The 27672-nt window shown below is 35.4% G+C and overlaps 1 protein-coding gene across 3 annotated transcripts in view; it reads left to right on the top strand.

Annotated features, from left to right (window-relative positions):
- PGGT1B (protein geranylgeranyltransferase type I subunit beta) overlaps positions 1-19192 on the top strand; it is a 55627-nt gene extending 36435 nt beyond the window's left edge. For 2 of the 3 annotated variants that reach the window (XM_010339719.2, XM_010339723.3), the window contains exons 7-10: positions 7694-7878; positions 13227-13335; positions 17218-17381; positions 17494-19192. In XM_010339719.2, the coding sequence (XP_010338021.1) occupies positions 7694-7878; positions 13227-13335; positions 17218-17381; positions 17494-17523 (488 nt within the window). In that variant the 3' untranslated portion in view covers positions 17524-19192. Of the gene's footprint in view, positions 1-7693; positions 7879-13226; positions 13336-17217 lie in introns of all 3 variants that reach the window. The other variant, XM_003920687.4, reaches the window with a different exon arrangement.
- The last annotated feature ends 8480 nt before the right edge of the window (positions 19193-27672 follow it).

Below are 27672 nucleotides of genomic sequence, written 5' to 3' on the forward strand. Positions count from 1 at the left end.
GATATTTTTAACAAATATTTCTTAACCCCATAGCCTTGTATATACTCAGGGATTTTGTCCTATCACGTATTTCCTCCTCTTCTCACCTCTTCACTCCCTCCTTCAATATAGGTAGTTGTAGAGTATGTGTTTCTAAGAGGTATATAGAACACTTCCATGGCATTTCCTCTGAAGCCATACCATAATTGTGACACCATAATTTTTGTGTGTGCATGAGTCTCTATGAGATGGAGGTTGGGAGGAGCTAATAGTAACAATTATGTTACTAGTCATTGCCAGATGATCAAGAGGGATATAGTTATAGTTGCACACAGAGGAAATGAGGCAACTCTGAGTATTTCTGAGAAGACAGGATCTGGTGTTCACTATTGTAGGTGGTGTTAATGTGCACCCTGGCTGAGGAGTCCCCTCACCTGCCTAGGAGACCTGTGAGACAGCTGATATTATTTCACATTGGGATTATATTCTCTGGAATATTAAACAAGGGTGCTGCCCAAACATGACACTGTCTAATGGGTCCTGTCAGGAAAAAAATCTTCCTGAGTTATGCAAGTCATGATTTTGAGTTGGTATGATTTGAATATGTCGTACCCATCAGGATCATCAGTGATGGACTGTAGTTCATGCCCAAAAACTTACATCTTCCTTCTGTGTGTAAATTTGGCTTGGTAGGTTTGAGGCCTAAAACTCTAGAGGAAGGCCTTTTAATCAGAGTGTCACAGTGTACTTGCATACTTTAAATAGCTTATTATACCAAATGTAGCCCTTTCAGTCTTTGGAGCAACCAAGCAGGACCTGGGTATCTGGAATCCCTGGTAAGGTTGTCTCTGGCCAGGAGCATCCTCCTCAGTATTACAGTATGGCCTACAAATACCAAATATAATTTTCTTTGTGTGCTGTGAGGTTAGCTAGGAAGTACTATCCTAAAGGATTTTGGTTTTGTTTTCTTTCTCCTTCTCATCACTACACTAGAAAGCGAAACCTCTTTCTAAAAAGTAGCCCTGCAATTTGGCCACCTCATCAAGTCATTGTGTTCTCTCATTTTCTTTTTATTGTTACTGTCCTTGGAAAAGTGGTCCAAATGTACTATTCACCTTTCTTCACAGATGACTTGTTCTGTAATTCTCTGTGTAAGCCTTCAGCAACTTACAGAGTTTGTCTTTGAAAGTCATGAGTATTTCAAATCCAGTGTCTTTTTCTCATTCCTCATATTTATTGAAGCATTTGAGCTATTAACCTTCCCACATCACATTCCACTTGTCCTAATTCCTCATGAATTAGTACTGGTTCCTTCACCATCTTTGTTTCTTCCTCTCATTTCAGCTTTCTTCTTTTCTTTGGATTATTCTTCCTAAATCTCAAGGCTTTTGTACATGCTGTTTCTTGTACATAGAATCTTCCTCCCTCATCCTCCACCTGCAGCATACACCTGATTTTCTTTCACATTCTTCAGATCTTGGTTCAAGCTCCCTGTTTAAAATTGCAGACCACCCAGAAACACACCCAGTGTTTATAGTAGAATTGCAAACCAACTACACATACACATCCCATTCTCTAACCCCCTTTCTGGATTTATTTTTCTCCATATCACTTACTATTTTATAAATGACCTATGTTTTATCTATTTGTTTATTGTCTGCTTCTCATGTAAACCTCATGAGAAGAGAAATTTTTGCCTCTGTTACCCACTGATATATTCCCTATACCTGTAACATGCTTGACACATAGTTGAACAAACAGATGGTTCTTTATTAATTATCTCTCTGTTGATGGTACCCAAAACAGTGTTTCCCCACCTGTACTGTTGATTCTGTGCTCTCTAGCCCCCTTCCCATTTGTTAGTCAAGGGTTTTTTCTCAATACAACTTCAGTATCTCAAACTACATATTTTTAAAACCATCATTCTCCTCTTCTCTTCCTCCGGAGCCTGTTCTTGCTATTCAGAAATGACAGATTTATTGACTTTTTTTTTTTTTTTTTTTTGGTTGTGGGAAGCCAGCAATCCAGAATTTTGAGTTTAATTTTAACCTCCTTTTCTGTTTTTAATTTGCCATTTACACCAGTTGTCCTCCATAAATTACCAATTTATAATCCCTGATCTGCAGACTAAAAGGAAAATAATGTATTTATTAACCAGCTGCTGTGTGCCTCCTACCATCTGATACTTTACATACAGTCTCATTGAATCCTCATATCAACCTCTGAGAATATATATTTTTGTATTAGTCAGAACTCAGAGAAGTAAAACCACTATGAGTGTTAAAAGAATAAAGGCTGTGATAGAAATATGATTTTATAAGTAACTGTGGAGGAAGATGGAGAAGAACCTAAAAGGAATAGTTGGGGGGTTGGGGAAAAATCAGTGACAGGCCTCCTGAAGCAGTGGCACAGGTAGACAAGTCAGGCCGTACAGGGAAATCTAAAGGCCAGGCACAGTCATCTGCCAGACTGTGACTGTGGAGAAGTCTGTGAAGGGCTGGTACTCCTGCATCTCTTTGTGGACCTGAGGTAAGCAGGGCAAGAGTACGAAGAATTTGGATGCCAAGTATATGGGAGAATGAGGCAAGCTGGACTCTAAGAGCACCATTGCATTTGTCGCTTACCTCCTCTAACCATAACCAGGGTAATGAGTGCTACTAGACTTCCACCTTACAAGTCTCACACAGATTTCTCTAACTTTTGACCATACAGGGAGGGGGATCCTGGGAAACAGAATTCTAGCTTAGCCAAGTTGACACAGTACAAAGCCACAATAATTATTGTCATTTCACTCAGAGAAGTCACTTGCTTAGTAGGCTCACATATCAGGTAAGTGTCATAACTCACTTTAAAACTCTGTGCTTGTTCAATAATCCCATTCTGCCTATCTAATTTATTTTTCTATAATCTGATTCCAGTCTAGCTTTGTAGACTCATATCTGAGTCATCTCTTCCATGCAGTCTAGGTTATAAGAAAACATACTCTCCAAAGAGTTGTACATGGCTTTTCACCTCTGGACGTTGCTAATACGCCTTTTGCTTTGCTTGAAATGCTTCCTTTCCACCTGCTTCTGCTTGTTTCTCTTTCCATAACCATCAAAGTTTATCTTTCTATACCTGGTTCCAGGGGTTCCATTGTCACCTTCTCCGTAAAACATTTCATCATCTTACGGTTCTCTCTAGTTCTAAGCAATATTTCCCTTTTCTGTATTCCCATATTACTTCATTAATGTCATTTTTATGGTACTTACCTCTTTATCTTCTTTGCTGGGTTGTAAGCTGGTCATGTCATATTCATGTCTTATTTCATTTGCCCTTGTACACTGTAGTATTTGATGAATTAGTTATCCTGTGTTCCACTTTGCATCTCTTGCCTAGAAAGTTGAATTTAGAATGTGTAATTCTGCTACAGTTTGTTTTTAATTTAGTTTCTTCATGCAGCTTTCTCATTCCCCAACTTAAATATTATTTTATATTAATAATATGTGTGTGTGTGTGTGTGTGTATATATATATATATATATTTTTTTTTTAATTCAGCTGCTCTCCTCCAAGTGTTACTTAGCTTGGAGCCCATATTTCATGAAAACTAAACAGACATATTTTAGCTTTTTAGGCCATGATCATCAAATGTAGTGATTGTCTTTATCTCCATGATTCCCTTAAGAAAGTACGTGTTGAGTGTCTCTTATCTGAAATAATTGGGACCAGAGGTGTTTTGGATTATAGAATATTTGCATTATGCTTACCAATTAAGCTTCCCTAATCCAGAAATCAGAAATTTGAAATGTTGCAATGAACATTTCCTTTGAGTGTCATGTAGGTGCTTAAAAAATTTCAGATTTGGGAGCATTTCAGATTTCAGAATTTTGGATTAGGGATACTCATCTTGTACAGTTTTAGGGTAAAATGTTCCTGTGTTTTGGAAGAACAGGATTTTCCTACTTCGTTAGAGATAAAATTATTCTCTCCCTCACAACTCAGGATTCATAGTACAGAAGTTCCAATGAATTAATTTGGTTCCATGATTCTTTTAAAATATCTACTTCTTAATTATGAAGATAAATGTTAAGTATAAATATTCAACTCCCTTGAATTTACTTCGCTTGGCTGGGCATGGTGGCTCACGCCTGTAATCCAAACATTTTGGGAGGCCTATGTGAGTGGATCACTTGAGGTCAGGAATTCAGGAGCAGCCTGGCCAACATAGTGAAACCCTATCTCTGCTTTAAAAAAAAAAAAAAGAAAGAAAAAGGCCAAATGTGGTGGCATACGCCTGTAATCCTAGCTACTCAGGAGGCTAAGGCACAAGAATTGTTTGAACCTGGGTGGCAGAGGTTGCAGTGAGTTGAGATCATGCCACTTCACTCCAGCCTTGGTGATAGAGCAAGACTCTGTCCCCCCCAGCCTCCCACAAAAAAAAAATTTACTTTACCATTTTAATGTGGTGTTTAACTGTAAAATGATGTACTTATTTATGTACCTATTTATTTAATTTTCTACTTTAGCTATATGATTGTTGACTGCCTTAAATTTCAGAGGACCTGGATTCTTTCTGATAACTTAGTATATACAAGTACTAAGAGAATGTTTAAAACTGAACTGTAAAACCTTGTTAGAACAATAAGTTGTAACTGTTACACTGTTAAAATATAAGTAGATCATAACATAAAAGAGCTGAAGTCAGGAATGCCTCCTTTACCCTGCACCTGGAGGAACTGGGGTAGGTTAAGAGAGAATCTCTGTGATCCCTTCCATCTGTGATGTTTTATGACTGAGGTATTCTGCATCGCTCATTCCTCATAAAACTGAAGTACATCACTTAGGTGGCAAACTTTTAACCATTTCGGATGAAAATCTTTCTTCTTATTCTCTTATTTGTATTTGCCTTAATATTCTTACTGCTATCCTTAAAGTTTTGTTTCTACTGTCTTCAACTAAGGCAAAATGAACACAGTTTAAACCTTTTATTCTTGATGAATTCAGATCATTATAATGAGGAACAATTCTAGTATTGTACCTTTAGTAATATAATATTCTTGAAGTATTTTGAAGTGTGTATAGATCATTGATCTAACCCTATTTAGCCCCAAAAAGATACTCTATTTTAGACCTTGTGCCTGTTTTTAGATAGTATTTCATAATGTACTTTTCATCAAGATGTCACTTTTCTTGTTTTTACACCTGCCTTTAACACCCTTCTAACATACTGCTGCTTTTTTTTTTTTTTTTTTGAGACATGATCTTGCTGTGTTGCCCAGACTAGGGTGCCATCAAGTGATCCTTCTACCTCCGCCTTCCAAGTTGCTAGGACCACAGGTGGACACCACCACGCCTGGCTAATTTTTTAAAATATTTTTTGTAGAGATAAGGTCTCCTTTATGTTGCCCAGGCTGGTCTCAGATTCCTGGGCTTATAAGCAGTTCTCTCACCTTGGCCTCCCAAAATGGTTGGATTACAGGCATGAGCTACCATGGCCAGCCTAACATACTACTTTTTATTAAGGATTTTAGAACTAGTTTTTTAGAGATTTGTATAAAACAAGAGACTTTAGGACTTTAGGCTTAACCTATTCATAAATGAATGTTAGTTTAAAGCATAGACTTTGTAAATGTTTCTGGCTACCCAGAGTTCACACTTACTTCTGGAGTTGTTATTTTCAAAAACCAATAGTTTGGACAAAGTAAAGAGTATTTTTACTTTGAATTGTGCCAATTTGCTTTATATTTAATGATGTAATAAGACTTGAAGTCATGGCCCAGTTATCATGAAAGAAAAATGGAAAGTAATTGAGTCATTTGAAAAGGAAATAAGATTAATAGTTGCTTAATAGAAGTTATTCTAAAAGGTTGTAATATATATATATTGTTTTACTTTTCATTTGGTTCATCACTAGCATAGATGTCTCAACTAATTCTGAAGTTTAAAAAGTTCTTAACTGTCAGTAACACTTCTAATATGACAGCTACCTTGAGTTTTCTAGAGGGAATGCTGACCTTTTCTTTGCCAGAGAATACATTTAAGATTTGTAACACCAAAAGAAAAGTTAAGGCATGAGATATATTAGGAACAGATATTTAAATTGCTGAAATGAATAAAAATCACTATGTGAAGTCATAATAAATTGGAAATATAAGTATTTTCAAGTTTTTTGGAGTTGACAACAAATAATGCCAGTAAAAAGTGTTGTTTCTTTTCTTATATGGAAAAATACTGACTTTTCATTTCCTTAGGAAAGTAATTGCCTTTGTGAGTATATTTGTTTTGTTTTGTTTTGTTTTGTTTTGAGACAGAGTCTTGTTTTATTTCCCAGACTGGAGTGCAGTGGTGCACTCTCTGGAGTGCAGTGGCTCATGGAGTGCAGTGCTGCCATCTTGGCTCATGGAGTGCAGTGGTGCAATCTTGGCTCACTGTAACCTTTGCCTCCCAGGTTCAAGTGATTCTCCTGCCTCAGCCTCCTGAGTAGCTGGGATTCCAGGATTCCAGGCATGTGCCGCCATGCCTGGCTAATTTATTTATTTATTTATTTTTGGTTTTGGTTTTTGTTTTTTGTAGAGATGGGGTTTCACCATGTTGGTCAGGCTGGTCTCAAGCTCCTGACCTCGTGATCCATCCGCCTAGGACTCCCAAAGTGCTGGGATTACAGGTGTGAGCCACCGCACCCAGTCCAGTGTATCAGTTTTCTATCGCTGCTGTAGCATTCTAGCACAAATAGAGTAAAGCAATACAGATTTATTTTCTCCATTTCTGGCCAGAACTGTACATCTGTGACTCAGTCTGAACTGAGGTTTACAGGGCTAAAATCAAGATGTCAACTGGGCTGGCTCCTTTCTCCAACAGTGGCTCCAGGGAACAATATGTTTGTTGTCTCTTCCCAGCTTCTAATGGCTGCTGACATTCCTTGCCTTTGGCTACAACACTCAGATCTCTGCCACCATAGTTACATTGCCACCTCCTCTCTGTTAATCTGCTCTCCTTCTCTCTTCTTATAATGACACTTGTGAGCATAGTTAGAGCCCACCCAGATAAACAGAGTAATCTCTGCATTTCAAGATCGTTTAACTTACTCAAATTTGCAACGCTTTTTTTTCCATATGAAGTAACATTCACAGGTTCCAGGGATTAGGACTTAAATATTGGGGGAGGCATTATTCAGCCTACCACAGTGGGTATGGATATGTTTGGAAGTCATGCTGTGCATCTGCTTTCGTATTTGGTTTCCCTCTTTCCTACTGCCCCCACCCGCCACTTCACCCACTGCTTTATTCTTTTCTTCCTTAAAATTCTTAAGCTGACTAGTTGTAATATCTGCTTATCAGCTTCTAACTTGTTTATGTTATTTGTGAAAACTTGTCTCTTGTAGCTTAGGGCTGACAGAACCTCAGTTCATAAGGTGACTGGGTCCTGGACAGGGAGTTAGTAGTCCCAGATTTTAGTTCCAAATCTGCCATTAACCATGTAATTTTAAACAAGTTCCTTAATCTTATTCCAAGTCTTACTTTTTTTATAAGTAAAATGTTTCTTAGAGCTTTATATTATCCTCTGTTTTATCCAGTTAATATTGAAGACTTGTTATAGTGGTTATTTTAAAGTCTCATCTTTTAAATTTTACTGTTTTCTAGAATTTATAACCACTTTTTTTCACTCGACTGTTTTGTAGTTTTTTCATAAGTGTCAATTTGAAGTTTAAAACATTGTGTGATTTTGATTAACAGGAGGATCTACTTTTTGTGGCATTGCCTCACTATGTCTGATGGGTAAACTAGAAGAAGTTTTTTCAGAAAAAGAATTGAACAGGATAAAGAGGTGGTGTATAATGAGGCAACAAAATGGTTATCATGGAAGACCTAATAAGCCTGTAGACACCTGTTACTCTTTTTGGGTGGGAGCAACTCTAAAGGTAAGAGAAATAATAAAAATGAGAAACCTACCTTTTGTGTTCATATATATTGTGCTAAAAAGGTTTGATCTTTGTAATGTGTATTAAATATAAATATTGTTAGGTTTAAGCTACTGAGTTTTTTCTTTGCTCTGCCAAAGCTAGTCTCTACAGTTCTTCCATAGAATTCCATTATCTCTTGTGCTGCTTGAAGTTTCATTTTTAGAAAACAAAGTAATCCAGAACTTGAGTTTTATGCCTACTTAAACCTAACATAGAACATATTAAATACTTACTTTCTTTTTTTTTTTTTTTTTTGAGACGGAGTTTTGCTCTTGTTACCCAGGCTGGAGTGCAATGGTGCGATCTCGGCTCACCGCAACCTCCGCCTCCTGGGCTCAGGTAATTCTCCTGTCTCAGCCTCCTAAGTCGCTGGGATTACAGGCATGCGCCACCACGCCCAGCTAGTTTTTTGCATATTTAGTGGAGACGGGGTTTCACCATGTTGACCAGGATGGTCTCGATCTCTCGACCTCGTGATCCACCCGCCTCGGCCTCCCAAAGTGCTGGGATTACAGGCTTGAGCCACCGCGCCCGGCCTTAAATACTTTCTTTCTTGTAGGTATAAGGTAATAAAAAACTTGTAACTGAAACTGACTATATAAATCAAGGACCTGTCTCAAAATGATAGCAGTAAAGATAATATGGGAAGGTATTAATCTTAAAAAACAAACGGTCATTCCTTCAAAAGGTTATTTAGTCACTAAATACAAGTTTTTTTCTTTTTTCTTTTTTTTTTTTTTTTTTGAGACGGAGTTTCACTCTTGTTACCCAGGCTGGAGTGCCATGGTGCAATCTCGGCTCACCACAACCTCCGCCTCCTGGGTTCAGGCAATTCTCCTGCCTTAGCCTCTTGAGTAGCTGGGATTACAGGCACGTGCCACCATGTCCAGCTAATTTTTTTTTTGTATTATTAGTAGAGACGGGGTTTCACCATTTTGACCAGGATGGTCTCGATCTCTTGACCTCGTGATCCACCCGTCTCATCTCCCAAAGTGCTAGGATTACAGGCTTGAGCCACCGCGCTCGGCCAATACAAGTTTTTTTCTATCTTAAAGTTGCCTTTTCACTTTTAAGAATTGTCTCTTTGTTCTGATATTCTAGAATCTAACAAGAGTCTGTGTTCATCTTCTCTGTAATACCCTCATTTTTTCTCTTAAAATTCACGTATAAGGTTGAAAAAAAATTGGAAAAAAATGATTTGAAATAATGACAGTAGCCTCCCTGTCTCTCCTCACTTGTACCATTTCCCAGGTGCATCATTTTATTATTATTTTTTTTGACAGTGGGAAATTTCAAGCATATTCAAAAATAGGGAGAATGGTGTGATGAACCCCCATGTGTCCATCAGCCATTCTCAACAATTATCAACCCAAAGCTTTCCTTCCATTCACTGAATTATTTTAAATCAGAGCTCAGATATCATTTTTATATTCTCTGGAAACTTTGTAATATAACCTCTAAATGAAAATAACTTTTTATCAAAACAGAACCTTAGTGTCATTATCACATCTTAAAAAACAGCCATGATTGCTTATTATCATTAAATATTCAGTGATGATATATATTTCCTGTTGCATCACATCAAGAGGCTTGTAATATCCAATTGGCTCTCCTTTTAATCAAAGAGCTCCAGAGTTGAAAATATACATAGCATATTATACTCATCAGTTTAAACATTTGTAAGTGTACAGTTCACTCGCATTAATTACATTTACAATGTTGTGTAATTGTCACCACCATACAAAACTTTTTCATTATATTTAACATAAATCCTGTACACATTAAACAGTAATTTTCTATTCTTCTTTCCCCTCAGCCTGGTAACCTCTCCTTTACTCTCTGCCACTATGAATTTGTCTATTCTAGGTACCTCCTATAGGTAAAATCATACAATGTTTGTCCTTCTGTTTCTGGCTTATTTCACTTAGCATAATGGTTTCAGGATTTATTTATGTCATACTGCATATCAAAATTTCATTTTTTAATAGCTGAATAATATTCCATTGTATATAAATAACACATTTTCCGTCTTCATTTATCTGTTGATGATCTCTTGAGTTGTTTTCACTTTTTGGCTGCTGTGAGTAATACTGCTGGAAACATGGTTGTATAAGTATATGTTCAAGTCACTGCTTTCATTTTTGAGGGGTACTATATATATGTAGGAGTAGGATTGCTGAGTCATATGGTAGTTCTTCATTTAACTTTTTGAGGAAATGACAAACGTTTCCACAGCACCTACAACATTTTATATTCCCTCTAAGCAGTGTATGAGATTTCCAATTTCTCTGCATCCTCACCAACATTTGTTTTTTCAGTTTGCTTTATATATATGTATATAAAATAGCCATCTTAATTGGTTTGAAGTGTCATTTCATTGTGGTTTTGATTTGTGTTTTTCTAATGATATAGAGTGTCTTTTTATGTACTTACTGGTCATTTGTATGTCTTATTTGGAGAAATGTCTGTTCAAGGCCTTTCCCTACTTTTAAATCTGGTTTCTTTTGTAGTTATGAAATTGTGGGAGTTCTTCATATATTCTGGATATAATCCTTATTAGATATATGATTTGTAAATATTTTCTCTTATTCCTTGAGTTGCCTTTTCACTCTGTTGATGGTGTCCTTTAATGCACAAAAGTTTTTTGATGCAGTCCAGTTTTATCAAAAGTTTTCTTTTATTGCTTGTGTTATTGGTGTCATGTCCATAAAATTATTCCTAAATCTAGTGTCATCAAGATTTTCCTCTGTGTTTTCTTCTAAGAGTTTTATGGTTTTAGGCCTTAAGGTTAGGTCTTTCATCAGTTTGTTTCTGTATGTGATGTAAGTTAAGCTCCTACCTCATTCTTTGACATGTGGATATCTAATTTTCTTAACACCATTTTTTGAAAAGATTGTCCTTTTCCATTAAATGGTTTTGGCACTCTGGTTGAAAATCAGTTGACCATGTATGCGAGCTTTGTTTCTGGACTTCCTATTTTATTCCATTGTTCTATATGACTGTCATTGTGCCAGTAATATACTGTTTTAATTATTGTAGCTTTGTAGTAAGTTTCAAAGTCAAGAAGTTTGAAACTTCCAGCTTTTCTTTTTTAAGATTGTTTTGGCTATTTGAAGCCCTCTGCAATTTGATATGAGTCTGGTAATTGACTTTCTCATTTCTGCAAAAAAGTCTTTTGAAATTATGATGGAAATTGCATTGAATCTGTAGATCACTTTGGGTAGTAGTGATATCATAACACAGTTGAGTGTTCCTATCTATCCATGAGCACAAGATGCTTTTCCATTTGTACAGGTTGTCTTCAATTTGCTTTCAGCAGTGTTTTGTAGTTTTCGTCATACAAGTCTTTCACCTTTTTGTTAAGATTTAATTCCAAGTATTTAATTATTTTAGATACTCCTGTAAATGTAATTGCTTTGTTAATTACCTTTTGGATTATTCGTTGCTATTCTATAGAAACTATCAACTTTTTATACAATGGTTTTAACAGGCATTAAGGATCATTGCTTAAATCAATTATGGCATTACGAGGTTACAAAACAGTGGTATTCTTTCATTCCTTCTCAGTTTATTAACTAGCATTCTTTTTAAAGAATAATTTTACCTTACCCTGAGATATACTTTGTACAGAGAAGGACAGATAAATACCAGATTCTTTCTCTTAATAGTGTTCAACAAAATGAGTTGGTTCCCTACCATCCCCTCAGTTTTTCTAATGAAATACTAGGTTTTAGAGTTTGAGAGTTTTTTTGAGAATCATTGTGAACACATAGATTTTAACAATTTTTTAGTCATATATATATGTGTATATGTGTGTGTATGTGTGTGTATGTATGTGTGTATGTTTTATGCTCAAATTGTCCCATCTTTAGACTATAGGAACCCTTTCAAGTTGTCCTAAGTCTTTTTGTTTTTTTAATTTCCCTATTGACACTGCTTTAAATGTGTTCCAGAGATCCAGGTCTTTTTTGTTTGACATCAGTAGTGTTTGACAACTTTCTGAAGGCCACCACTTTTAAACTTTTTAAAAAATGTTTTAATTCTCTTGGATGCCACCATAACTTTAAATCACAAACTGACTTCCTATCACCTTTAGACATTATCTGTGATTTCCAACTATGAGAAATTAAGATTTAGCCTCTCTCTTTTCCAATAATTTGTTACCCATTATATTTAGTTCTGAATCTTTTCCTTATCTTGTACCTTCCAATGCTATTTGGTTACCTTTATGTTTATAATGTTAAGTTAGGAAACATTCATATTTTTGTTCAGTAATAATAATCACATCTTTCAGGCTTTGCATATAGGTTGATTATAAAATTTGAAAACCAGTAATCAACACTTATTATGATAGTGCAAATATTGTTTATTGCTAAGCCAAGTGCAGTGTTAAGATTATCATTTCTTCGTTTTTATACAATGACCAGTTTGCCACTTGATGGAAATTGTTTCTAACGTCAAGATTCTAGAAAGGTCCTTTTCCTTATATTCTATTAATTAAATCAATGTTAATGAATAAATTTGTTTCTTGTTTGTACCATAACTTTCTTATGGGTTTAGCTTTTGTTTTTGAGAAATAATGCTTTTTCATCAATCACTAAAAGCTGTGGCTCTCTCCGATTGATTAACATACATTAAATTGCTTTGTTTCTTTAGAAATTTCTTGAACCCTCTTATCTACTGCATACTTCATCTTGAACTTCACAGTTTTATTTACCTGTCTGTGTTTTACTTTTATGGGATCTTGAGAGAAAGAACAAGTATGTGTTCTAAATCATTTAAAACTATATACTTTTTTATGTTGCAATCATTTTTGTCTTACCTTTTTCTTTCCTAAGTAAAGAGCTATAATTTTTTACTGTTTTCAAACTGTCTCTGGCATCTGGTTAGTCATTTTTGTTTGCTCTTTTTAAAAAATATTTTTAGTTCCAATTACTACTAGTTTATAACTAATACCTCAAGAGCTTATCATAAGAGTTAAAATATGGGTAGATGAATTTGTACTTTTTAAAATGACTGATTATATTGTGTGGATTGTAGTCTTTTGAATTTAGCTAAATGTGATTCAAAGGGTTCAGTTGGCCAGATTCAAAAGAAGGAAATAGAGGGTCGAGAGAAGGAGAGTAGATTTGATAAAAGAAAAAAGGTAAGGTAATTAACTCATTTCAAGTTCTCAAGGCCCCAGAGATTTTCTCTGAGCCCCTTAGCTAAAGAAAAGCATATCTAAATGACATATATCTGAAATTTGAACCAAAGGTTGATATAAGTTTTAGGTCAGTAAATTTTTACTTGTCATGTCATTGCAGCTTCTAAAAATTTTCCAATATACTAACTTTGAGAAAAATAGAAATTATATCTTATCAACTCAAGATCGCCTCGTAGGAGGATTTGCCAAGTGGCCAGACAGTCATCCAGGTAACTATTTTCTGTGTGAATCCAGAACAAACATTACTTCCTCTTCTAACATCTTTATCAGAAAAGGCATATGATGGAAAATATATCCACAGTTGCAAAGTTACATTAAATAACGTTTTTTAAAAGGTAGATTATGTAAGCTTAGGATAGATTTAAGGTGTTGGGGAGTATAAAGGAAAGAGTTTATTATCGAGATTCTTTGGTATATTGTGCATTTCTTCCCAAATATTTTACTTAGTAATGTTTTATTTCATTTGCAGCAGTACTGTAGATTGTCTGAATGGCTCCTTTCCAAAATAGAGGATTATTTAGCCCATCCAAAGTCATTACCATTATTAGTCATGACTTGAGCTAAGTAGAATAAATTACCCTCAATCCTGAAGGGAATCAGTTCTTAACTCTTTTCAGAAGTCATTAAATAGGCCAGGTGCAGTGGCTCACACCTGTAATCCCAACACTTCAGGAGACCGAGACAGGCTGATCACTTTAGGTCAGGGGTTCAAGACCAGCCTGGCCAACATGGTGAAACCCTGACTCTACTAAAAATACAAAAATACACTGACATTTTTGATAAGCAAGCAGTCAAATAATTAGTTAATGAATATGAAACTAGACACACACAAGGAGTAATCGTTTATGCCAGTATTGCAGTAGAGTCATGGTTTTTATTATCAGTCCAGAATGTACCTCATCAACTCATCTTCCATTGTAGAACTGCTATGGTTTGAATCTTTACTTGATTCAAAATATAAATGAACTCATGAGATCATATTTTTATATTTGAAATGAGCAGGAATATTCCCTTAACACCCATACGTGCCTATATTTTCATATAAAACATGCTTCCTACATCAGGTGCATTGGCTCACACCTTTAATCCCAACACTTTGGGAGGCTGAGGTGGGTGGATCACTTGAGGTCAAAAGTTTGAGACCAGCCTGACCAACATGGTGAAAACTGCCTCTACTAAAAATACAATAATTAGACAGGCTTGGTGGCAGGTGCCTGTAATCCCTGCTACTCAGGAGGCTGGGGCAGGAGAATCACTTGAACCTGGAAGGCAGAGGTTGCAGTGAGCCAAGATCATGCCACTGTACTCCAGCCTGGGCGATAGAGCAACAATCTGTCTCAAAAAATAAAATAAAAAGGCCAACACATTGACTCATGCCTGTAATACCAGCACTTTGGGAGGCTGAGGTGGGTGGGGATCACTTGAGGTCAGGAGTTCAAGACTAGCCTGGCCAACATGGCAAGACCCCATCTCTCAAAAAACCTCATAATACAAAAAATTAGCCAGGTATGGTGGCATATGCCTGTAGTCCCAGCTACTAGGGAGGCTGAGGCGGAAGAATCGCTTGAACCTGGGAGGTGGAGGTTGCAGTGAGCCAAGATCACACCATTGCACTCCAGCCTGGGTGACAGAGTGTGACTCTGTCTAAAAAAATAAACAAACAAACAAACATGCTTCCTTAGAAAAAGTGTACAGTGCTTTCAAAGTTGTAAGCCAAAGTGTGTTTTCAGAAGTTAATTTCTCAAGAAAAAAAATATTTTGAAATTTTTGATATCTCTGGTGCCTCAAGAAAACAGAATTATTTGGTCTTGATCTCATTTTTTTCAATCAGTGCAGGTTACTGTTTTAACAAATAGTGGGAATAGGGAAATGACAGTCTCTTAGAAAACATTTCTTATATAAACATACTTGAAATACATTCAGTATTTCCAATAGCTTTTTTAAAACAAAATTCTTGAGGCTTTTTTCTAGAGAGATCAGTTGCTAACTTTAACATTTGTGTAAATATTTGGATGTACCACTTACTTACTTTTTATAGATACATGCACTGTTTTCAGAATATGCACTAGAAAACATAGAAAGTCTTTCATAAATTGAATTTATGTGTAAAGATCTGGTCCTAGAACCTTTATAATCAATTTACCAAGATTCTTTAAAATTAAGCTTATTCTTGGTTCTAGTAAATCTAGTAGCAAATTTGACACAAAGGATTTTATATACATTTATGAAACTTCAAAATAATTTATTATGGAGTAAATATATATTTCAACATCTAAAGTGCTTCATTATGGAGTAAACATCTATTTCCATATCTAAAGTGCTTGCACATTGCCACTTACGGATAAGGAGTCTTTAAAAAAAAAAAAAAAAAAAAACAATTTGAAGCTTGAAATAATTGAGTTCTGATCTCAATGGCTTTTACAAAATTCTTTTTGAGAAAAAAAAAAATGTTTTATTCGTTAATTTATCCAGGGAGATTTTAGTTTTACACAGTTCTATTTTATGTTATTATGGATATATATCTTCTGTTGTACTTTTTCGTAGAAAAGTTTCCTAGTTTCTAGAAAACAAAGCTTAATGTTGCTTTGTACCCTTGGTAGTTTTAGAATAACTATACAGAATGATGTAATATTACAGGAGAAAACAAATTTATTTTTTATAGTCTGAAAGTCAAAGGAAAGTGAGCCAGAAGAAACCTAAGTATTTACTGAGAAGGTCTAAAAGGTGATCAACATGGGCCTCTATTAGTGAAATAATTCTTCACAATGGCATTGAGTAAGCACAACTAATTGTCATTTCTGTTTTGAAAAATAAATGATACTCTTGTAAGTAAAGCTTTTTCCTTAACACTTTTGGCATAGTTTGACTTGGTAAGATGTTTTGAACTTTTTATTGTTGTTGTTTTGAGACAGGGTCTCATTTTGTTGCCCAGGCTGGAGTGCAGTGATACAATCATTCCTCACTGCAGCCTGAACATCCCTAGGCTCAGGTGAGTCTCCCACATAGCCAGACCTACAGGCACACACCACCATACCTGGCTAGTTTTTGTATTTTTTGTAGAGATGGAGCTTCACCATATTGCCCAGGCTGGTATCGAACTCCTGTGGCTCAAGCAATATTCCCTCCTCAGCCTCCCAAAGTATTGGGACTACAGAGTGAGCCACCACACCTGGCCTGTTTTGAACTTTAATAGCTCTTAAGGCCATAAATATTGACCAGTTCAAAAATAGAAAAAAATTATTGACTGGTACAAAACTGTCTTTGTAGTGTTCCTATAACTGCAAAGCTCTGAGCTCTTCAGAAGTCTACGTAAGACTTCTAGGCAGGAATGGCCATGTGATTTCATTGGCCACTTTAATAGAAGAGGGTTCCTGTCCCCTGAAAGATGGGAAACTATGAGCCAGTGCAGAAGAATTGTCGTGATATGAGCACTCATATTATTTCAACCAAATAAAATGCGAGTTTGTTTTTATTGTCAGATCAGATATTTTTAGAATGACTGACATTACCTTAAATAGGAGGATTAAATATGGCATAGCATTCCAGAATGGATTATTTTTGCTTAAGCTCCTTTTATTTAACACAGTGTTAGAATAGTACTGTATATGATTTAGGAACTTTCAGAGGTAAAACATGGAGGGAGGGGTATTGCAACTTAGATTCAGAATTTTGTTGTCATTTAAAAAAAATTTTTTTTAATGATATAGCACTGAAGCTACTCGTTTCCACGATCTCTACTAAGCAAAAAGGGAAACTCCCTAAAGTGACAAGTCTTATATATTACTGCTGCTTCTCCTGTTTTTTAATCACAGAAGTTATTGAAAATATCAGCTCCTCAGCTGAAAACTGTTTTCCTTTGTTAATGATATTTCCATGAATAAAATATTTTATTTTGATGATCTGGGTTTTTGGGTTTTTTTTTTTTATAAATTGGTGTTTGTGACTTTGAGAAAGAAAATATTTTTAAAACTATATTAGCATTTCTCTAAACTTTTAATGGAGTGATGGGCTGGTACATATGTAGCTAAAATATTTTGAAGAATGTACAAGTAAGAATGCCTATTGTGATTTTTTAAATGCCTTCTTTTCAGATGCTTTGCATGCATACTTTGGGATCTGTGGCCTGTCACTAATGGAGGAAAGTGGAATTTGTAAAGTTCATCCTGCTCTGAATGTAAGCACACGGACTTCTGAACGCCTTCTAGATCTCCATCAAAGCTGGAAAACCAAGGACTCTAAACAATGCTCAGAGAATGTACATATCTCCACGTGACTGACTTTAAATTGGGAGGGTGGAGGGATTTGTAGCATAACTGTAGCTTAAGTTTAAAAGCCATGTATAACCAAGTGTGCTCTTTTTTTAAAAGGTAGAGTCTTACAATCAAATCTCCTGCTGATGTCACTTTGGGATATGGTGTTGAACCAGTAATATTTGTACTGGGTTTCAAGAAAATCTTTGTTGACATTTGAACCACAACTTTGTCGTGGTTCTTAAATGTTTATATTGTATTTCTAAGAAGTTGTTTGAGGCAAATTAACTGTATGTGCGTAGGTTATCTTTTTAAAAACTCTTCAGTGCGAATTGTATCTTACTATAAAATGGACGCAAATCTTCAAAACAAGTTTACACTTCATATAGCATTGATAATCTTCAGGTGAACGCTTAGTGATCATTTGAAAAGCTCACTGTTGATGGTAGAAAATTTGCTTTAATGAATTAAGTATCTGGGATTATTCTTTGAAAACAGATGACCATAATTTTTTTTAAAGAAGAGTGACTTACTTTGTCTTATTCTTAAGTAAAGTGTGCCAATTAAACCTGTGTGGCCTATATAAATGAAATTAATAACTAAATAGTAAGAATAAATAGGTTTAACTAATGTGATAGTTTTCTAAAGGGAGATTGTTTGAAGACAACTATTATATAACTGAGAGAAAAGCAACTTAACTGTATGTGATTGTGAATGAGAGTGTTGTGCTATGTGGGTCGTTTATTTAGACATTGCTGTGGTGAATACCAGTTATGTTTGATTTTATTCTCAAATCGTTAGTCTTTTTTTTTTTTTTTGCTTTCTGGGAAGAAAGCAATCTTTTTTTATATTGAAGGAAAGATACTTTGTGTTTTTATTTTTAGCCATTTGAGTTTTTTAAAATTTGTTGCCAGCAGTGTATTAGCTACTCTAATTTCAAACTAATACTTTTCTAATTTTTTTCTAAGTAAATAAGTAAAAAATTAAATACAAAAACAGAACCACTCAAATAGATTCAGTGGTGTAACTATACATGGTTATTACTTTCATATGTTCAGGTAAGTGAGAAGAAAATGTAACCATTTAGAGGGTAAGAAACTTGTTTTCTTAAGCTTATCAGCTAGCTAATTATAAAGGAGATCGTATAAAAACTCTTCATTAGTGATTTATCAATAAGTCACATCCATTATTTAGTGACATTCAGAACTATGAGCCTAGTACAGAAATGAGGAAAGAAATCTCTTCACTAAAGGAGTTGGGTTTAAGTTATCCTTGGTGATAATAAATGTTGAAATATTAGTGCTACAAGCATCAGTACAAAATCTAGATTGCTGGTATCACTGTTTAGGCATTGTAATATTTTAAATGTTACCTTTTTTTCTAAATTAGAGGAAAAAATATGTTGGAAAAGTAACAGTCGTTCCCAAGGGAAACACTGTACTTGGAGAAATGATTCATTCATTGTTGGCATGCTTAGTTTTAAACCTGAGTTTTCCAAAATTAACTTATATTTTTTAAATTAGAAATAAAATAAATCTGATGGTGGGGGGAAAAATGAGTTTAATAATAGATGTTATTCTTTCATAGGTTATTCCAGTTGCTACTATTTAAATCCTAGCAAATTAAGACATTCGTATCGCAAACTAAGTCATCTCTTAGACATTGGAAGTTGAAGTAGCATATATATATAATGCCTTTACAGCTATATAAAAAGCCCAAATTGTTTTTTCTATGTCACCAAGAAAGGTTACAAGGTAAGAAAGGTAGTAACAGTGACTATATTCATAAATAAAAGAGAAATTTCAATCTAAAAGTATTTCATAAGGTTAAATATTTTCTAACTTCTTATAATTTAATACCATAAGATTATAAATTATAGTATGCTTCTAGTTGATATGCTTGTGGGAGACTTTCTTGTGAAACTTTATGGACTAGTAAATGTTCACATTCCACAGCAACCTAATTGACCAAAAAATAGGCTAGTGTGAATTGTGGAGAAATTATTTCTAACTTTTCTAGTTATTTACAAGAAAAGTATGTATCAGTTAAATAAATTGTAAGCAATATTTCACATATATACTTTATTTCTTAGCAGGAGTGATATAATGAGGGGAAATATGAAGTCCAAAATCTCAAAGAGCTCTATTTCCTGCTCCCTGCTCGTCTCTTTCCCACCCCCTACTTTTGTGGCATTGCATTTAGAAGGTAGTAGGAGGAGCTTTGTTTTGAGCATCTGCATACAAATCAAAGTAATCAGATCATATGGCATAATTTAACCTGTTCATCATTTACAGTGTTTTTAGATTTGACCTATAATAGATATGTGTTATTAGAACTTTAAATAGTTACTTATAAGTATTTAATCTAAATTCATATAGAAATCTTGCTAACAGTGATATATAATTTGAAAACATTTTTGAGAGACAGTTAATGAGGAGGTGCTCTGGAATCAGATGACCTGGGTTTCTCAGATTTGCCAATTCTGCAGCATGATCTTGGACTCTAACCCTCCCATTGATAAAATAAGGAAAACAGGAAAACCTAACTCACAGGATTATTTTAGGATTAAATGAGATAATACAGATAAAGCACTTAGGGTAGTACCTGAAATACAGCAAATTTCTAATTAATAGGTCCTGATAAATGATTATAAAATTATTTTTTTAAATTAAAGCCTCACTTGTACAACAGAACGAGGTCTTAACAGTTTAGACTCAGGGAAAATGATGACAGCAGTGTTTTCTAATCTCCCCGTAACAACACAGAGCAACTAGGATAGCCACAGACACTATTACAATGCTAGATGACAAGGTATCTCTAAGAACTCGAAAATACAACTGAGTGAGGAGAAACCACTGAACCACATAGTTTCAGTATCTGTGGGAGGAAGTAGAAGGAAGGCAGCTGATTTCTGACAGCTCTGCAAATTGGAGAACTACAACACTCCCCACAGTTTCTCACTACAAGTGCGGTGGGCCAATCTAAGAACAGATACTGAAACTGGGAAGTGTTCTACAGAATGCCATTTGCAGGTGAATGTTAAAGCAGTATGATAAGGTTTGATGACTGCATTAGAGCAGTCTGGGTTTTACGCTGCGTGCCCCTTGAAGCTAATGAGGCAAAGCCCAGCACTGAGGACAAACTTCCAGAATTAGAATCCAAATGAGGAGGATGGGTAAAATAGGACAAAAGAAAGAGAAAGTCTAGATGAATATTGGGAAGGAAGGCCAAGATACAGAGACATTATATATATATATATATATATATATATATATATATATATATATATTTCATATATCTATACAAATATAATCTTTTGAATCACTGTGAAAATGAAAACAGCTCTAAGGCCATGAAGCTGGAAGTCGTTCTAGAGCCACTCTTCCATCCTAAAAGTACAGAAAAACTCAGCCGGGCGCGGTGGCTCAAGCCTGTAATCCCAGCACTTTGGGAGGCCGAGGCGGGTGGATCACGAGGTCAAGAGATCGAGACCATCCTGGTCAACATGGTGAAACCCCGTCTCTACTAAAAATACAAAAAAAATTAGCTGGGCATGGTGGCGCGTGCCTGTAATCCCAGCTACTCAGGAGGTTGAGGCAGGAGAATTGCCTGAACCCGGGAGGCGGAGGTTGCGGTGAGCCGAGATCGCGCCATTGCACTCCAGCCTGGGTAACAAGAGCGAAACTCCGTCTCAAAAAAAAAAAAAAACCTCATTTCAGTTAAGGGGAAAAAAAGAGTAACTGAGCCAGTATTACAATCCAACTTCATTCAATTTAGTATAAGAAATAAGAGAATAAATAGAGTAACTTCCTCACAGACAGTGAAAGCACACCAGAAAGACATGACCACAAGACAGATAAAAACAATATTTGCCAAAAAATAAAAAGCAATTATGACAGGAAATGTATAGCTATTAGTAAAATTATCAGTAAAAGTAGGAAAACATGACAATTAAGCAAGTACCAAACACTTGGAGTAAAAAGCAAACCAAAAGAAAACGGAAGGAATTAATAAAGATAAAAGCAAAACAAAAGGCAATAAATCCAAGTTGGTGATGGGTAGTGTGGGGAGTTGAGTGAGAGAAACTACCAGCTAACCTATTTAAGAAAAAAAGGAGGAAGCACAAATACAAAAAGTAAATGACAAGGGGGAAATAGTAAAACAGGAAATCTGGTTAAATTGACTACTATGAGCAATTTTACACAGTAAATTAGAAACTAAGAAAAATGCAAATTGCCACAATTGACTCTAGGTAGATAAAGTCACAACAAACTAGTTACCATAGAAGAAACAAATAGCTGAAAGTACCCCTTACCAAAGAAAGCATCAAGCCCAGACTGTTTCAAGGGAATTTCTACCAAACCTTTAAGATTTAAATAATCCCATTCTTGCTTATACAATCTAGAGACTAGGAAAAGAATCTTGTACCTCAAAGTGCCAAAAAAAAAAAAAAAAAATCTTAAATTCATTTTATAAAGTGAATGTAATAATGTTGATTAAAAAACGTGACAAAGAGCTGGGTGCGGTGGCTCAAGCCTGTAATCCCAGCACTTTGGGAGGCTGAGGCGGGTGGATCACGAGGTCAAGAAATCAAGACCATCCTGGTCAACATGGTGAAACCCCGTCTCTACTAAAAATACAAAAAATTGGCTGGGCATGGTGGCGTGTGCCTGTAATCCCAGCTACTCAGGAGGCTGAGGCAGGAGAATTGCCTGAACCCAGGAGGCGGAGGTTGCGGTGAGCCGAGATCACGCCATTGCACTCCAGCCTGGGTAACAAGAGCAAAACTCCGTCTCAAAAAAAAAAAAAAAAAAAAAAATGTGACAAAGATTGTACCAAAAAGAAAATTATAGACCAATCTCATTAATATTAATGAAATGTTTTAATGATATATTAGCAAACAATCCAACAGCACTTTAAAAAGGTAATCATGACTAAGTTGGATTTATTACAAGAATGCAAGGGTAATTCAATACTAGAGAACCTGTTAATGTTCATCATATTAAGAGTTTTAAAAATTATGTGATTTCATCTTTGTAGAAAAGACGTGATAGAAATTCAGCACTCACTTATGTTAAATATACTAAGTAGAAATTAATGAATCATCTTTTAACATTGTACCTCTGCCTAAAAGCCAGTATCTTAAATTTCAAAGCAGAAGAGACTTTCCAGCTGAAGAGAGGAACAAGATGTATGCCTAGTATCTCGTTTACTACTAAACAACGTGTTGAGAGTTTTAGCCAATGAAGTTAGATAAAATAATGACATGTGAATTGGAAAGGAAGAGGTAAAACTATTTGCAGATATGAATATGTATCTAGAAAGGTCAAAGGAACTTGTTGAAAAACTAAACAGTAAAAAAAACTTAGTAAATTAGCTATTAAACACAATTAACATACAAATATCAGTAGGCTTTACCAGACACAAGTGCATACTCTGATTCCATTTCAGTGAAGTTCAAAATGGGCAGCATTTATGTATGGTGTCAGAAATCAGCACCCCGTTTCAGTCACTACCTCTCTTCCCAAAGGTAAGCACTATCAAAATCACCATCAATGAGTTTTGTCTGTTTTTGAACTTTATATAAGTGTAACCATATAGTAAACGTTATTTTTCAACTGGCTTTAACTCAGTAGGACTGAAAGAGAGTACAAGGGGACTCTGTGGTACTGGTAATGTTCTGTTTCATGATCTAGGTGCTGGTTACATAGGTGCATTCACTTTATGAATATTTATCAAGCTGTATATTTGTGCACTTTTCTGTGTGTATAATTATAGTTCAATAAAAATGTTTACTAAAAAATAACAAGACTATACATACATATATATATGTGTGTATATATATATATATATATATATATATATATATATATATACACACACACAAACCTAAACTAGTTAGAAGATACTTGAAGAGAAGACCTGCTTTGTGATAGCAAAAGTAAAGTAAACTTAAGACATGGCTAATATCTATGTTAGGAAGAAAAAAAAAACTCTTGAAAGACAAAAATGTAGATTCCAACAAATGAAAAGATACATGATATTCTTAGATAGAAAGACAACATCAAAACATGGTTTTCCCCCTTAGGGGGAAATTCAGTGCCATCCCAATAAAAAGTATATTTTTATTGAGAGAATATACTAGAATAACCATGGAAACTGAAAAGAAAGAGGGGACCAGCCCTATCAGACATTAAAACATACGCTAAATCCTCCATGGCAGAAGCTGTCAGAATTTTTTAAAGTGTGCACACTTTTTGGCCCAGAGAGTCTGTATCTATAGATTTAGCATAAAGAAACATGCAAATAGGCAAGGGTACATTTTCAAGGGTCTCACTGCCACATTTTTGTAATTGTGACACATAAGATATGATACATTTATTAACTCAATACTGTAAGTATAGATATTGGAAGGCATTTATAATGTTAAATAAATGAAAAGTTTTGTATTGGTGTATAAATAAAGTCCAATGGAAAAGAAGAATTCCAGAAATAGACTCAATGGCATATTAGAATACAGTAGACAGCATCTCAGGTTAGTGGGAAAATGAACTTTTAAGTAAGTGCTATTGAGATTACTGGTGCTTAATTATTCAGATATTTACATTTTTAAAATATATATAGCTTATTGCACTTTGAACCTATTATTTTTAAAATGAACATTTAGTTTTATAATTTAAAGAAAAAGTGATAGTTTTCTCCCCATCCCAGGCTGTGTTATACCCACAGCCTGTACTTCCTGGCGATAAACACCACTGTTGCATAAATCTTTCAGACCTTTAATCTCTGCATATAGAGATATAAAAATAGAGAATATACTTTAAATGTCTGTACATTTAAGCATTACTTATCACAATACAATATATACTTATACAAACATAGATACATGTGTGTATACTGTACATAAAGATCTGAGGTGCTAAATATTCTGTGGTCGTTTCATTTAACAATATATTAATGCCTTTCAATATTCATATTTTAATAGTTACATAGTATTGCATTGCATAAATGTACTAGATCAATGCAAAAGTAATTGCAGTTTTTGCCATTTTTCACAATTATAAGAATATTGCTGTGAGATCTTTGAAAATGTATCACTGCCCATTTGCATGTTTGTTTAAATTTATAGATAAGGAGTACCTGGGGCAAATTTAAATTAACAATTTAAATTTGATAAGGTTTTTTTTTCTTTGTCCAAACTGTTTTCTCAGAAGGTTGTACTAATGCACAAGACACTAAGATTTTAAATATGATCAGAAAATGGGCTTCTGATAGTAAAACACTGTCTACTTATAATAATTGTGGCATTGGAAAAGACCATTGGGACTTAGTTCCTCAAACTCATTTACAAATTATAAATCTGAGCTCCAAATATGAATTAACTCACATGAGATATTTAATAATTAGTAGTAGTACTGTAACTAGAGTGCATGTTTTCTATCTCCAGAAATAGCATTTTTAATGCCAATTTTTTGAAGTGATCATTTTCCATTCTCTTCTTTCCACATTTTTTCATATTTGTTCTACTAACTTTTCAGTAAAGATCTTGAGGCTCTAACTAAATTAAGGGTGGCCATTAAAAGTATGTGTGGGATTCCCTGAACCAACTGGTAATGCACTACCAGCATATAAGGTGTCCTCATTGAAGCAGCTGGTGACACGTGGGACCTCACGTTTCTTTGCAACTTCTTGTGAGTTTATAAATGTGTCAAAAAGTTAAAGTATGAATGAGAACATGAAAGACATATAATTCACTGGAGAAATTGTGAAGTAAAAGTAAAAGATTATGAATTTAGGCTCAAAGCCCATTTCCATCTCATTTAATCCTGCATGAGCAAGTCAAGGAGTTTGGTAGAGCTTTATGAAATCTCTAAGGAGTCAAGAAAAACAATCACTAAAATCGATTTGATAAAGAGCAGCTAAGTAGTATGCTAGCCTGTTAATGGATTTTCATCTTGTCATTTAAATTTTAGGATTTGAGTGTCACACTAGAACACCCACAAATGAGATTCTGTTACAGAATATCTTTTTTGTACTACAGAACGTACTGTAGACAGTTAGTGATTATAGAAATAATCAGAAGATGCTTTTTACTTTTATGACTTGATACATTTTAATATTTCTCATTAAGAGAAATTTAGGTTATTTAAAACTCACAAATGTTGCTGTGAACATCATTTATTCATTTATTTTTTTAGGATTCCTAGGAAGAAATTCGTGGACTAAAGGATTTATGCTGTAAAAATGTAGTTACTGCCTAGAATTGCTATCCAGAAGGTGTAGCCATTCATAAACACAACGACGGGTATTAGAGTATCTGTTTCTTCATATCTTTTGCCACACTGGATTTTATCAGTCATAAAAGTTTTTCATTCTAGGTGGGAGAAAATGGTATTCCATTATTGATAATGTGTGGAAATCAAGTTCTAGTAAGTTTGGGGGGAGGTTAATTCTTTATATGTGCTGTATGAATTAATGCCAACTGTATGCCTGTGAGAGTGAAATCAGAATAATGTTTCTCCACTTAAGCAGGACGTAGAGCACTAATTTTCCAAGTTTGGTCTGCAGATGGAAACATTAGCATCACCTGGGAACTTGTTAGAAAGTGCAGATTCTCTAGTGTACCTTAGACCTCCTGAATTAGAAACATCGGGAGTGGGGTTAGACATTAGTGCTTTAAACAAGCCCTCCAAGTAGTTTCAATGCACACGCAAAGTTGAGAACCAATCACTGATAGAGAAAAAGCAGCGTGGATAGAAAAAGTAGGGGAGACCCCCATAATTATTTGCAAATTTATATTTTTAAAAGAGAGGAATCTTAACAGTAAGCTCAGTATAAATCAACAGTGTGATCTTTACTCCTATCCCCAAAAAACTAATATGATCTTAGTCTGTGGTAGCAGGATCGAAACCATAATAAATGCTCCAATATGCAAAGAAAATAGAACATTTGTTTTCTCAAATGGATTTCATTTTTATTTACCCATATGTTTGGATATCAATGGATGAGAGGAGGCTAAGGAAAAGGGCCATTTGAATGTGTTAGCTAACAGTCTCTTCTGATTTCAACAGTGGGTTTTTTTTTTTTTTTTTTTCCTGCTTCTTGCTGTCTGGGTATATGTGAGTCTTGGTGGGGCGTGGGAGGTCTCTGTTGCACACTGCTACTCTCGACTGGTCCCTGGACTGATGCCTACTGAGGTGTCTGCTGCTCGTGTGGCCTTTTGAGGTGGGTTACTATTTGCCTCTGATTTCAACTCTGTGGCCTCTTCAGTCCAATCCCAGGCTTCTTCCAATCCAACTGATCTTAGTGACTCCATCTGGGTATCCTCTGCTCTTCCCAACTTCCCCTCCCCATGCACATTTACTATCTGGCAAATGAGAAACTCTTAGATCTTGTTTATACCTGAAGTATTGTCTTCTCTTCCTATAGCTACCTCCCTTCCCACTTTAATGCTACCTGGACACTCTGGATATATAAGCCGAAAGCCTGTTACTTTTAGGACCGCAGCCTTTTCTAGGCTATGCTTGGAAAAGCAAGTCACAGAGCTATCCCACATTACCACGTCTAAATATTTTTAAGTTACAAATCAAACTAGCAAATTCTTATCTTCTCTATTTTTAGGTTGACAAATATAACTTCATAATGACAGAATTGAAAAATAGCAAGGCGTATCAAATAACTGAATAGCACAAATTCAAAATTAACTGCATTTTCCACTCCAGGCCATGATTTGGCAGTGGCTGTTGCTAGGCTGGAGCAGAGTAGGCAAAGCAAAGAATTTCTTCCTGCCTTTGGACTTGCCAGCCCTGGCTTCCTACAGTCACTGGGCATGTTCACAGGACAAACATAAACATTCTCTTCTTGTACAGGGGGCAGTGGTGTGGTCCTTTCACTCCTGCTTAATCATCTCTCTCTGCCCATCAACACCCTCTCCATCTGGGCACAGGCTTCTTTATACTCCACCCAGCCAGAGTCAGGCAACCTTCACTCACAACATGTGACCAGCCTCCAGCCCCCACCAACTTACCGTTTCAGGTGCTTTAAAGAATCCCGAAGCTAGAAGGCCAGGTTCCTGTTTAGAAATCTTAGCCTTATAAAGTTTCCAGCCCACTGTCAGCTCTTGTACGCCCACCCCAGAATCCTTTCCACACCTTGAGAGCTCCCTTACATTTGTGAAGGAATCCTAGTCCCTTTGTCTAAGCTCTGTAATACCTCCAGCTCCCCCAAACTGCTCTTTCTTCACACCTTGGACCTAGGGGACCACATACTTTGGCAGCCTAATCAAAAAATGACCCA

Source organism: Saimiri boliviensis, chromosome 1, assembly GCF_048565385.1.
Source record: "Saimiri boliviensis isolate mSaiBol1 chromosome 1, mSaiBol1.pri, whole genome shotgun sequence".
Classification (NCBI taxonomy): domain Eukaryota; kingdom Metazoa; phylum Chordata; class Mammalia; order Primates; family Cebidae; genus Saimiri; species Saimiri boliviensis.